Source organism: Melopsittacus undulatus, chromosome 6 (genome assembly GCF_012275295.1).
Source record: "Melopsittacus undulatus isolate bMelUnd1 chromosome 6, bMelUnd1.mat.Z, whole genome shotgun sequence".
Classification (NCBI taxonomy): Eukaryota; Metazoa; Chordata; class Aves; order Psittaciformes; family Psittaculidae; genus Melopsittacus; species Melopsittacus undulatus.
The window spans coordinates 61,819,382-61,832,699 of NC_047532.1; the positions used below are offsets into that span (position 1 = coordinate 61,819,382).

General features: G+C 36.8%; 1 protein-coding gene across 2 annotated transcripts in view; it reads right to left on the reverse strand.

Moving 5' to 3' along the window:
• Nucleotides 1-3,102: 3,102 nt before the first annotated feature.
• PTPRC (protein tyrosine phosphatase receptor type C) overlaps nucleotides 3,103-13,318 on the reverse strand; it is a 60,121-nt gene continuing 49,905 nt past the window's right edge. For both annotated transcript variants that reach the window (XM_031054764.2, XM_031054763.2), the window contains 13 exons: nucleotides 13,072-13,108; nucleotides 12,560-12,657; nucleotides 11,448-11,573; nucleotides 10,163-10,320; nucleotides 9,543-9,678; nucleotides 8,668-8,817; nucleotides 8,103-8,193; nucleotides 7,614-7,747; nucleotides 6,517-6,651; nucleotides 6,076-6,198; nucleotides 5,483-5,661; nucleotides 4,709-4,844; nucleotides 3,103-3,394 (listed from right to left, as the gene is read on the reverse strand). In XM_031054764.2, the coding sequence (XP_030910624.1) occupies nucleotides 3,146-3,394; nucleotides 4,709-4,844; nucleotides 5,483-5,661; nucleotides 6,076-6,198; nucleotides 6,517-6,651; nucleotides 7,614-7,747; nucleotides 8,103-8,193; nucleotides 8,668-8,817; nucleotides 9,543-9,678; nucleotides 10,163-10,320; nucleotides 11,448-11,573; nucleotides 12,560-12,657; nucleotides 13,072-13,108 (1,752 nt within the window). In that variant the 3' untranslated portion in view covers nucleotides 3,103-3,145. The remainder of the gene's footprint in view (nucleotides 3,395-4,708; nucleotides 4,845-5,482; nucleotides 5,662-6,075; nucleotides 6,199-6,516; nucleotides 6,652-7,613; nucleotides 7,748-8,102; nucleotides 8,194-8,667; nucleotides 8,818-9,542; nucleotides 9,679-10,162; nucleotides 10,321-11,447; nucleotides 11,574-12,559; nucleotides 12,658-13,071; nucleotides 13,109-13,318) is intronic.

Genomic DNA, 13,318 nt, shown 5'->3' on the forward strand with positions numbered 1-13,318 from the left:
AGATTTTAGTATATTTACCTTGTTTGTTACAGAGCACAAGAAACATAAAAATCTCCACAAAAGACAACACAACTCATTCCCCACTGCCTTTACCTGACCAAGCAGAATCCTGTAGACCCTTCCTCTCCCCTGTCTTCCCACACTGGAGTCCACTAACACAGTTCTATCACTTTTCCATAGCCACTTTTCTATCAGCTTCTACCCAGCAAATTGAGGGTGAAATCCGCTCTCTTTGGTCACATTAGCCCTTGATTACCATGGTTTGTTGACCAAAGTCATCTCCCAGTTGATTTGTTATTTTTATCCTGGACTTCAGATTATAAAACACTTTGGAATAACACCTATCTCTGAGCTGGAAGCAGTGGCTAGCAGTCTTTGTGCAGTTTAGCTCTACTTGAGAAAACAAACATTCTGCATCTTACTTTTCATGTTTGTTCTCAGCTTTCAGGTTATGCCAAGTCTCCAGCCTGCTACAATATTGTTCTTGCCTTAAGAGAGCCAGGGCAGTTTCCTAGCAGACGTTGTTAGTTTGGGCTTCACGCCTCACCTGTAATATGCTTCACTGAGTTCCTGGGAGACATCAAATTAAGCCTGCAAGTGAATAAGCCAAGTGATCTCAGAGCATCCAGTGTAATGACCTTCTCTACAAGCTCTGTGTCACCACCTTGCGGATTTTTGAAATTCAAATGGCAAAAAGAGAAAACCCATCCCTGGTACATACATAGGGATGTATGTACATAGGAACATAGAAAGTTCCTGGAAGCACTCAGAACCTCTAAGCTGTGTTAAGACTGGCTGCATCAATTGTCACACTGGGATTTAATGAGATTTAATTGCACAAACTGTTACTTAATTTGAAAATAAATGCCAAGAACTCAGTTTGTCCCCTCGTGACTATAAGGAACTTTACCCCAGGAGTGGTTTACACTAAGCACGTCAGGGCAGTTTTAATATAAGGCTCTGTTTCTCTGATTAGGTTAATAATGAAGACAAGTGTGAAGCAAATTTTAACATAGTTCAGGGTTTTTCTTTCAAAACACATGCACAAATCAAGTGTTCATATGGCACACATTACACAATAAAATAAAAAATCAGTCAAAAGAACATTAAAATTATTCTAGGAAACAATTCAAGCAAAACAAAATCCTCTTGAAGTTTTACAGCCTGGGTGCTGCAGGAGTTAAAAATCTGCAGAAACGTTTTTCAAGGAATTTAAATATATGAATGCCCTCAGATTTAACACAGAATGAAAGTTTGGGCCTAATTTTTGTTTTGGGAAACATCTGCTGTTATTCCTAAAAGCGTGGCTTAGTCTCTGTCTCCACAATTTTACAACAGGTAGCTGCACTCACCTCTTTAATTTGAATTACAAAGGCTTTACAGTGGCAAAATTCTAGAGTAAAAAAATATATGAATGTTTCTCAGTCATCCAATAAGCACCAGTAGGTCAATCTGGATCCAAGATATGATCTTCAAAGGTATGCTAAAGCTGCAATTTTGACATGTTCCTCCAAAAACAGCCAACAGTATTTGCACCTATAGTTGTTTTAGATTATCTTCACATTAAGTCTCAAGAGCTTTTTCTCTGCAGGTGACCCCCACAGCTTTGTTAGTTTACCAACTAACACAGCTTTGGTGGAAAACACAGTTGAGCTCACAGCCAACTGCCTCTGTGGCCATTTGCTGCCATTTACCCAAGTAGGACTGACAGGAAGCACTTGTCTGAGCTGATAACTGTGAATTAAATCTTTGATCTAGAGTAGCAGCAAAATTCAATTAATGTTTTATCAAGTGTGACTGTACATGTCACAGCCACACATTTGCATGGCTCTCTAAGAATTTTCTATTATGTTTTGTAGAGAGAGATTAGGAATATGTGGTGATAAACTAGGAGCACTTAATCTGTTGAGGGACAGTTCCTTTAGTGACTTCAAGCAAAAGAAAAGGAAGTTTCCTTCCTCTAATGAAAGAAGCATCACACTTACCCGGATTCACACACAATTTTTAAAGATTTAAACTGTTTTCCTATTGAAATTTGTAAATTTTTGTCCATGTATGGGATAGCACAAGATTTTGTGCATCTAGAAGAAAATTATCAGTTTGCAGAATACAATAGAACAAAATAATTTCCACCTTGTCAACTATTATATTTTTTTATTTGTTCTAAAAACAGTAAGCTAAAATGCAGCAAGAAATAGTGAAAATATCACAACTGTAACATATAAAACATCATAATGAAAAACTAACAGACAAAAAAAAAATCCTGTACCAATTAAAATCTACAAGGTTTGGAGGAAAATCAACCAAGTATTTTTCAATTCTGAAAACAGGTCATATGCATTCATTGAGGGAGTCCCTTCAAATAACAGTAAGCATAAGAAACAGATGTGCAAGCACTCTGTATTATAAGCTGTAAGAATAAAGATGAGGTGTTTTTATCAGAATGATTGCAATGATTCAACTGTCAATGTCCAAATTCTTCGAGTCTGACGTTGAAACCTCTGATTAATATATGTGGAGCAACAAGGACACCTTGAGGCGATTTAGAAAAATGCAAGAAATTTCTATTCCACAATGGGAGGATTTACAGATTCTCCATAAGCCTGAATTCCTTGGAAGTGCCACATGTTGTAAATGATTGGCAATTCAGACTATTTGGCAAAGTTCCACAAGTTGCACAGAGTATTATGAAAGCAGTTCTTGGTTAGGACTCCTGAAATGCTAGAATGCATGCTTACCAATTAGGTTAATTTACTTACTAATACTGTTGAAGACAAACCTGTTGTTGCAACACGCTCATCTTGTTCTGAATTGTTTTTCTCCTTGTTACAGAAGTAAAAAAATTTCCTTCCCACTGCTCAGTATAGTATTACACTGTACATATTTTGAAAAGAAAAAGTATAAAAGCAGTGAAAAGTTTTCTGAAGTATTACATGCAAATCTACACAAAACTTAAATTTTCACAGTTCTTCACCACTCTCACCAAGTTTCAAGTAAACCTTTAAATTTTTACCTTTGAGAAACTGATATAACAGTTTTCATTTAAAAAAGGGGGGGGGAGAAGAAATCTTGTACTTCTTTTTCTTAAATGTTTTTGCACATTAAAAAGCTTTTTGTTTTTTGTTGTTTTTTTTTCACATAGTTTCTAAATTACAGCTGGAGCTGAGGGGCCATTTGCAGAGTTTTCTGCTCCCTTTGTGCTATCTGCAGCCTTAAATTCATCACATACTTCAGAAGCCTGATTTTCCTCTGGCGTTGGTGGGGTTTCCTGATCTGTTTTCTCTAATTCATTGCAAAATTCAACTTTATCTTCCTGTTGGCTGTTCTTCTTTATTTGTCCATTCTGTGCAGGGTAGGAGCTGGCAATGGTGTCATAAAGAAATTGGTAATGTTCCTTAAATATAAAGAAAAAAAAGTTAGTATGAACAGAATGGTCAGAGCCCAGGAATAAAGCCATTCTTTCCCTGTTTTCTTAAATTTTATAAATGTAATATGGAGTTGAACATGAATATTGCACATGAAGCCAGCTCCACAGTTTTTGGTGTACAGTATTGCTTCTATGTTTTATTCTGATTTCATGTCATGCTGGTTTTGGCTGGCGTAATTTTCATCAGAGCAGCTAGTATGGGGCTACATTTTGTGCTGAAAACAGTGCTGATAACATAGGAACATTTTCCTTACTGCTGAGCAGTGCTTACACAGAGTCAAGGCCTCTTTTGCTTCTCACACCACTCTACCAGCAAGTATGCTGGGGGTGAACAAGAAGCTGGGAGAGGGGACAGCCAGGGCAGGTGACGCCAACCGACCCAAGGGATATTCCATACCCTTTCCATTCTATATGGTGTCATGCTCAGTATATAAAGCTGGGGGAAGAAGGAGGAAAGGGGGTGGACATTCAGAGTGATGGCATTTTTATTTCCCAAGTAACCATTACACATGATGGAGCTCTACTTTCCTGGAGTTGGCTGAACCCCTGCCTGCCGATGGGAAGGCATGAATGAACTCCTTACTTTACTTTGCTTGTGTGTGTAGCTTTTGCTTAACTATTAAACCCTCTTTATCTCAACCCACCAGTTTTCTCACTTTTGCTCTTCTGGTTCTCTTCCCCATCTCAACACAGGAGGAATGAGTAATCGGCTGTTGTGTTTAGTTGCCGGCTGGGGTTAAGCCATGACAGTATGTAATGTCTCTGTAGCAGCTTACAAGCTGTCACTTAGCACCTTCTTAGTTTGTAAGTACCAAACCCATTTTTTTTTAGAGTACCCAAGCTGTCAACAACAGGTATTGTAACAGCTAGGTCTGGATTGTTAATAAATGCAGTGTATGCCACAAAGACACAATTCATCTGGAGTGACCTAAACAAAACAAGTTAGTGGCTGCTAGGTTGTGAAATTGAGCTAACATCCTACCTGCAGGAGTTAAGGGACACTGTGCACATCCATCCCTGAAGCAACTGCAGAAACATCAATTTATGCAATTTGTAATTTTATAAGATGTACCCTTCTACCACGGTGCTATAGAATTGCAGCTCTGGATATCTCACAGACTCTTTCATTCTTATAGTTAACAGCCAGTTCCCAAGTGGTGTTGAGTGGCTATGAAAGTCCTCATTAGAAGTAGTGTTCCCAATGAGAAAGGCTACAAGGATATTAGTGACTGTGATAAGTAATCCCGTATTTTTTTTCTGGCAATTCATAGATTTACTTACAAAGGTGGCGACCACCCCCAGCCTGGTGCGACGAAGAGCTTTTACTACTTGGAAAACATCTATTACTTCTTCTGTTTCTGCACTTTCCAAGAGATTCATTAAAGCACAAAATACACCAGTCTGCTGTGATCCATCACTAGAAGATGAGGTAAAATGTACATACGAATTTTAAATGTAAAATCATCAAGTCCTCTAGCTAAATGTTAGATCTATTTAAAATCTCCATAATGAATTACTTTTCCAAAATATCTTTTGCTGTACTGAAATTGTTAAAATTAAGAATATTGTTAATATTAAGAATATACACAAGACAGTTTTTCTAGAGGCTACCTGGATCTTATCTGGCTACTTAAGGAGTAAGAGAGAAATCAGAAGCTTTAGATTTACAGTTGCAACAATTGTTAGCAGGATTAATCTCTGTTTTAGATGGTATGCAAAGCTATTCCTGGAAGTGGTCCTAAAAAAGTTAGCTTATGTACTGGAACAAGAGATGAACCCAAAAGCTCTGCTGGATCCTCATTAGTGGTATGCTACAACAGCACTCTGACCTAGCATTTATTCTCAAAATATGTGTACCAGGGGAAAGCAGCTAGCTCTGAAAGCCTGCTCCAGCCCACACTTGCCAAAGTGTGCTCACTTTCCATCACTCCAATCACAAAGGCCAAGCTTGAGCAATTCAAGGCTTTGGGAAAAAGGTAGGCATCCCAAAACTGTGGTTGCTATGTATATCCAGAACTCAGAGCTAGGTTAAATATGTGCTAAATTCAGACCCACCGGCAGTGGATGACAAGCGGGACACTGCGGATATTCTTCTTGTCCTCAGTGACTGGTCTGACTGTAACTTTTTGTTTAAGGTTAAGAATCATGCTGACTAAATCTTTGGGGTTTTCTGGAACATCAAAGCCACTCCACTTGTGATACTGATACTGATACACCTTCTGTGTTTCTTTCATCTGAAAAACAGCAGTGGAGTTGTAGTCAATGTTCAGATTAAAATATTCACGTAGTACATCTATTGCAACTGATTTACAAAAGACAATTTATATTCCTGAGGAACTACATGGTGATACAAATTCTACCTCAGGAGCATGAGGTAGGTAGACATTCAAGTTTTGCTTATAGTGCAAAAGACAGCTGAACTCCTGAGATTCCACTAACACCATCTCAGCAGTTCACTAAATGGGAAATCTGAGATAATTTATAGCACTTATGTTTGTCTGCTGGTCTGGAAGAAAAAAAAATAATTGTATTTCTTAAAGCAGGAGATCAGTGCAGTGGGAATTGTCCCTTCTGGGTTTTTTAGGCCAAGTTTGTAACAGGGAAAGAAATTTGAAACTTCCTTTTTGAATTCAAAAAGAAACTTCTACCTTCAGATGTGTAACATCAAATGCACGTATGGTATAGCTAGGACAACAGCTGACATCTGTCATTTGAACCTCTATGCCATCATACAATTGCTTTCCTTCTCCCCAGTACTGTGCACAGAGTTCCTAAAAAGGGTAAAAATACAAGTCAGTGTTTACCACCATTCAAAACTCCTTTTATTTTATCCTCCACATGCACTTACAGATGGTATTGACTTTAAAGTAGTAGGGGTGTCACTGTATTATAACATATACCATCATACACTCTTCTCCTTGAAAAAAAACATTAGAAGTAAATTACGAAGGTAAATAATAGAACAAACAATAATGGAAATGCAAATTCCTCATCCTATGAAACAGTCAGAGGAAAGGAATGAGAGAGTCTTGTGTTTTCTTTGCTTATAGAGGACCCTTAATGTGCCAGTGTGAAGACAATGCCCTCACCTGATCCCCTTCTTTCAGCTCTGTCAGCATAACAATGACTTTGACTTTTCTTTGGAAGACCATTTGCCAGAAGTCAGAGATAGTTTCCTGCAGTGGTCCCTGTGTTGCAATCATGGATTTTGGACCCCAGTAACCCTATAAAAGAAGATTTTTTTTTTCCTTAATTTGAAAAGTGATTGTCAAGCAAAAGAATTCATCATTTAAAGAACAGCCTATGAAATAAACTACTGAACCCTTTTCTTTATAGGGAAAATATGCCTATCACAATAGGCAATGGTTTTACAGGAATTCTATGAGCCAAATGACAACTCCATTAACAGCAGTATTGCTTCCAGATCGACAACAAGGTATGCTCATGCTGCAGTGGGTGAGACCTCACCCTGCCATTTTCTGCAAAGCGTATTTTTTAAGGTCTAAAACCACAAAGAAATTGAGTTTATACCACACAAAGTTGGAGCACCAGTCAGTGCTGAACTACCCGAAAGTAAAAAAATATATTTACTCTGAATATCATAACTTTGCAGCATTTTAAAGCATTCCGCTTTACCCAATTTACCTAGTAATTCCATTAAAATTAGTTACGCCATTAATGATTAATAACTGCTCTCCTTCTTTTGGAGGTATATATGATACCAAAAAACTGATGGCCCCAATTTTCAGTAGTAAAGTTTTGTATATATTAATAACTATACTCATATTTCACTAATATGGAAAATATCAGTATGAAACAACTCATAGGCAGGTGCACACTGCTATAAATACCTGTTATCATGAGGCCACTTGGAAAGTTAGGGGTTTTAAACATAACACACATGTGGGGAAAGAAAAAAAAAAGACATTTTCTGTGTTCAATCTCACTATTTAAGATTGCACAGACTAAGACCATGTAGGGGGAGAAGATTCATCTTATTACTGCAGCAAAATGCAGAAGATTTTGATGATTAAAACTACGGATGGATTTGCCAGTTGGCTGTCAGAACTTTCTCATTCGGGTAAATCCTATTCTATATGTGAAGCCAAAAGAGTAAGAGCACAAGCTACAGTTTAGTTTTAGCTTAGTTTGTGAAATACTTATAGTGGATCTTCTAAATACATACAGTTATAAAGGAAGCATTGATATATTTGCTTGAGTCCTCACAGTCACTGTCCTCATCTGAGGAATCATCTGAATCATGTTCACCCTCCTTACTGCATTCATCTTCCTGCTTGATTGGTACTCGGTTAAAGTCATCTGCATGAGACAAAGTGTTACCATCACACCACACTGCTGCTCAGGTGTAGTGTTAGAGGGGGGCTGTCCCTGTATGTGCAGGGGGGAAATATATAGAAAAAGGCTAATCCTTCAAAAGAGAGTGCAGAACAAAGGCTGCCTTGTTTGAAATATATACTATGAGTAATTCACATTTTAAAAAACTAATTCCTATTTTAAATTACTATGAGAAATTCCTAATTTTATAGTGTTGAGAAAAATAAATAATCAAATACATCTCAGTAAGATAATTTACTGTCCTAATTGTTTTCAAAATTTAGGTTATCTTACAGAAGGTAACAGATAAAATAAGGGAGAGTTTATGAAAAATACTTACATGGAATTATGTTGGCATTCCTATTTTTACTTTTATTTTCCTCACGATTTCCAGTGTTCTGTGTTCGCCACCCCTTATAGGAAGGTAGTCTCTAAAGAAAATGATGCTCCTTATTATGCTTGATTAAAATGGCTCCCCTCTGGATACCCACTTCTGGATATCTGGATATCACTTCTTCTTTTCATTCTTTAAACTTTGGTCACATCTGTACTATAGTTTAAAAATGCCTGTCATGCCATGTACAATGGCACAGGAAATCATGCACATAGATATAAGTAATCATTCTATGCTCCACATACAAGCATATATGTTATAACTTGGTTATATATTATACAACAAAGATAAATATCTTTGTTAAAAATATTAACATCAAAAGCAGGAATTAAATTTTACTAATTTATTTTTTTTTTTTTTCATGAAGGTAAAGAAACTTTCTATGCCAGAGAGATAAAACAGCACAGCAGTGACAGATGAAGCCTGGTATCTCTCTCTCTCACGACTATTGTGCAAGGCACTTTCTAATGGAAGTTGGAGGGAATGGCACTGGAATGCAATGCTTATTTACCTGAAACTCTGCCTCTAGCAGAGAAGGATCACTCAGAGGATCTTTTCTTTTCAGATTGTTAAGATAGGAATGCAGTTCTGATAGACTGACTTCTGTTTCTCCATACTGATTGTATTCCACTAGTGCTTGATGGATAAGGATATACTGTGACTGGTGTTTCCCATTTGAAGGTTTTAAAAATGAAGTTGTTAAAGAGTAAAGAAAAGAAAACAACAAAAACAAAAAAACAATAAATTCATACCACTTTTTAAAACCATTATGATAAACTATTATTCCAATAATGGTACTAGTGATAATAATATTAAGCATTAATGTTGAATAAGCATTAAATAAAAATATAAAAAAATTAGACCTTTTGGATCTATAAAAAATCCAAATTAGCCATTTTGGGGCACATTTAGTGTGTTGGATGAAAAGTGCTCTGCAAATATATGTAATGACATTCAAGAAATACACAACTGAGATTTAAAAGATCTGCAAAATGCTTAAATAAGCTAAAAACATGCATTGCATCAGTCCATAACTTTTGTTATATTCTCAACTCAACTGAACATCACACCTAGGCAGTTTTTAGAATTTGAAAAGTAAGTTTAAGTATGCAAGTCCAATTTTGCATTTGTGAATTGTATGGAAAGAGCTGGATTATCAAATCAAAGATCTTCTTGCTTTCCTTTTTTAAAGCCTAAGCTTAAAAAGTTGAAGTTTCTAAAACTAAAAATATATTGGAAGTTTTTGTCTCTTCATATTCTTCAGAGCTATATTTTCTATGAACAATTTCAAATGAACTACAGCAGTACCCGAGACTGAGCAGTGCACTTCTGAAAAATACTGATGAAGACCTAGAGTTCTAAGTGACAGGAGTTCTAGCGAGATACCTCTACTTGAACCATAAGGCATCTTTGCCGACGCAGCTTCACAACATAGCCATAAACATCCACTCTGCCTTCTGCATCCAGCCCTTCCAGCATGGCATCAATTCCTATATATGTCCCAGTGCGCCCAACACCAGCACTGCAAGGCAGGAAGTGATCTGGTTATAAAGAGATCACCTGATCTGGGTGATCAAGTCCCAGTCCCACTCGAGAGGTGAACAGTCAGTGAGGGAGTGAGAGAGAAAAAGTGTAACAACAGGATACAGAGCAACTGAAAATAGTTCTTGCTGTAAATTAATTGGCAACAGAAACGAGTTTGTATTTTAAGTATTTTTCAATGAAAGTAAGGTAAATACTGCCAATTGTGATGCTCGTAGCCAGAAAAGCACAATGTTTATCTGCCTGCTTTCCAGAAGTCCAAAAGTCTGTATTTTCAGATTTTATTGATCTGAATATCCTTCAGATCCTGCTGAAAACAGGCCTTTCTCTGTATCTGTAAGTGCCTCACTCTCAAGTAATCAAGTCACAAAATTTGGGATCAGTCAAATACCTTTGCCAGGTCTTTTCTGAATAGCATAATTTCATTTAACATTAACAACACTTCTAAAACATAACATATCTACCTGCAATGAACCACTATTGGGCCACTAAAAAAGTTGCTGAGAGCATTAACTCTGCGTCGAAGTTTGAGAAGGAGATGTGGATCCTCAGGGACTCCATGATCTGGCCAGCTTGTGAACTGAATATGAGTGACATCTCTTCCAGCTGTCCTTTCTCTGCCCTAGACAAAGTGAAGTGTGGGGTTTATATATATATATATAATATATAAAATATATATATGCATATATATAAATTATATATATACGATATATAGAGTATATGCATGTATATATATACATGCAGAAAGCCAAAATCAAGTGCAGATATACAAATCAGAACAAAAATAAGGGCAATGGTCGTCAAATGTTGAAAAAGAAATTTCAGTGTGTTGTAATGTTATGATCCCAATGGACTCCAGATTATGACATTTTTCATATTCAATTTGAATTTTAAAATATCCATGAGTCAGGGATACACAATGACTCCAACAGAGGACAAGCAATTGGTTCAAAGTGCTGCTAAAAATACTTTTTTTCTCAGGTTAGCCTATGGTTCCGAATATATCTCTTACTCTATTCATAAACAACTTGGCCAGTGTATAGCCCTGTTTACTTCAAAGGGTACAGGTTGGTAATTTTCTTATGTCTCCTAAAAGTAGCCTGATGAGGTTACAATAGATTAATAAATTAATTAATTAATTAAATTGCATCTCAGACTTTTACACACAAATTACAAACTACACACAGAAAAACAAATGTGATTTCAGATGTCTAAAACAAAGCAATTAACCAGCCTTAACGATTCTACACATAGCCAAATGGCAATTTTAAGCACTTATGTTTATAAATGCAATTGAGATTACCTGAATTTGTAATTGTCCCACTATGTAATTACCACTAGGGTGGATAATGGTGCTCTGTGAGTTACATTGATTTTACTTGCAGAAGGTTATTCCGAGATACACATAAACCAGTAAAATATCTATGTTAAAGCACAGCTAAATACCTAAGGGAACCAGTGTATTCAGTTTTCCATGCTTAACAGCATATTAACAGCTTCCTCTTAAATATAGATACCAGAGTACAAACAAAAATACAATTTTAAGTTTGGAAATATATGTCTAACTCCTATTTCTTTAAGGAATGACACCATCTAAGAAGTTTCCTCTTGAATTATATGTTGCTTAGGAAAAAAAAAAGCAGAACATCATCCATTGATAGCTGACTCTTCTCCTAGAAGGATCTCTCAACACCTACAGACTCCAAATAGATGCTCCCATGCCAGCTTTACACTTCTGAATCAACTTACATTTGTGATGTGTAGTTTCTGAATTACATAGTCTGGACACGTTTTACTTTCATTGATCTTCACAATGATGTCCCCATATGTTGCAGAGCCACCCTCCATTGACGGCCAGTACTGGGCACATTTGTTCTATGAAGATATAAAGTTAGTTGACCAGCACTATAGCAAAATGGCAGAGAGCTGAGAGCTAGAAGAAAGTCTGATTTAAAACAGACGGCAATTCAGTATAGTTTTTCCAACTTCTCTCAGGTATTTTCTTCTCCCTGAAAAGGCTGTCACTGCTTAGGATGTCAGTGTTAAATATTTCCAAATATCCAAAAATTTAAGTCTCTGTCCTGAAGTTTATGCCCCTGGAATTTAACTTGGAAAAAATCATGGGGAAAAGAATCATGTGCACTACTTGAAAAAGTGAACAGCCATTGTTGCTGTTGCCTGAAGGCTGCAGAAAAGTTTGCAGCTACTTCTATGGCTTCTTTTCGAGTCTTCAGTGAGGGATGTCACTCCTGTCTGCCTAAAACATCTGCCTGGGGATGCTGTAAATCTGCATGCTGCCAGTACTTTAATCTTTTAAAGCAGTTAAAACAGCAGTTCCCCTTCTTCCTGCTGTACATGGGATAAGGAACAAAAACAAGCCAGAAACACCCAACTGTTCAGTTAAAGAAAGAGCAAAGACAACAGATTAAACAGAAATAGATATTCTGTCTAGAATTTACTGAGGGCATTGCCTGCATATCAGAAGATAGTCGACAGGAGAAAAATAAAAACAATACCTTTTATGACAGGTCTATGAGAAGCTACAGTTCTATCTTGAGCCCTTTTCTGGTTTTATTAGTTGTAATTTGGAAGCTCACCCTCTGCCACTCACAGCTGGGACTAAAGTGACATTTTCTGATAAGACTGGTAATTCCATAAGACAGCACAATGTTTTGGTATGCTTTCCAAAATAAGTTCTGCCACAATGAGAGTATAGTAAAGAATGAAAATGAAATATGAAGAAGAAAATGTAATTCACCACAGGACAGCAACCCATTCAGTTTTCAGACAAAAGACGGATGGATGGGTGGGTGGGTGGGTGGATGGGTGGATGGGTGGATGGATGGATGGATATTTCTCACCCTCTTTCCTTCCTCACACCGAGTCACCATGACAATAATTGTTGCCTTCTGTTCCCAGATCATTCTCCAGAAATCATCTGTGGTTTCATCCTTAGGGCCTAGTGGGAGGTATTAAAAGGGAGTTTTTCAGAGCACAGCTACATGAAAAAACACTTGGCTTCTTGACATGCATAGCCATTCAGTCTGAAAAGCTAACCAGAGATCACACAAATAACAGCCACAAGCTTGATTTCATTATGACTGTTTCCATTAGGCTACAACATTTTAGAAGCCTCATATAGATCTTACTGCATAGCTGTGAAGTCTGAAAACTTATGGTGTAAAATTATACATCATGAGAAGTCTGCCATCAGCATTAAATTGCCTAAGCACAAACTCACTGGCAAACTTTTTCATATTAAATTTTAGAATTTCAGATTTTTGATTTTTCTATAAAATTACTAATAACTTTTTACTGCTCTCTAACAAAAAAATGGGTGAATAAAGCATATTCTTTTAAGGTTAAAAAATACCTTGTGCAGCAATGTATTTTCTTGGTTCTTTAAAGCCCTGTAACAAAGTACAATGTTATCAACTCTTAGGAAGTATAGCCAATTTAAAAGATTTGCAACTTTAAAATAAATATGCAACAGTGCAATAATACTGAATATATTACAGAGATGGAAAGAAATCAAACAGAAATCATAGAATCATAGAATAGTCAGGGTTGGAAAGGGCCTTAAGATCATCTAGTTCCAACCCCCTTGCATGAAATACACA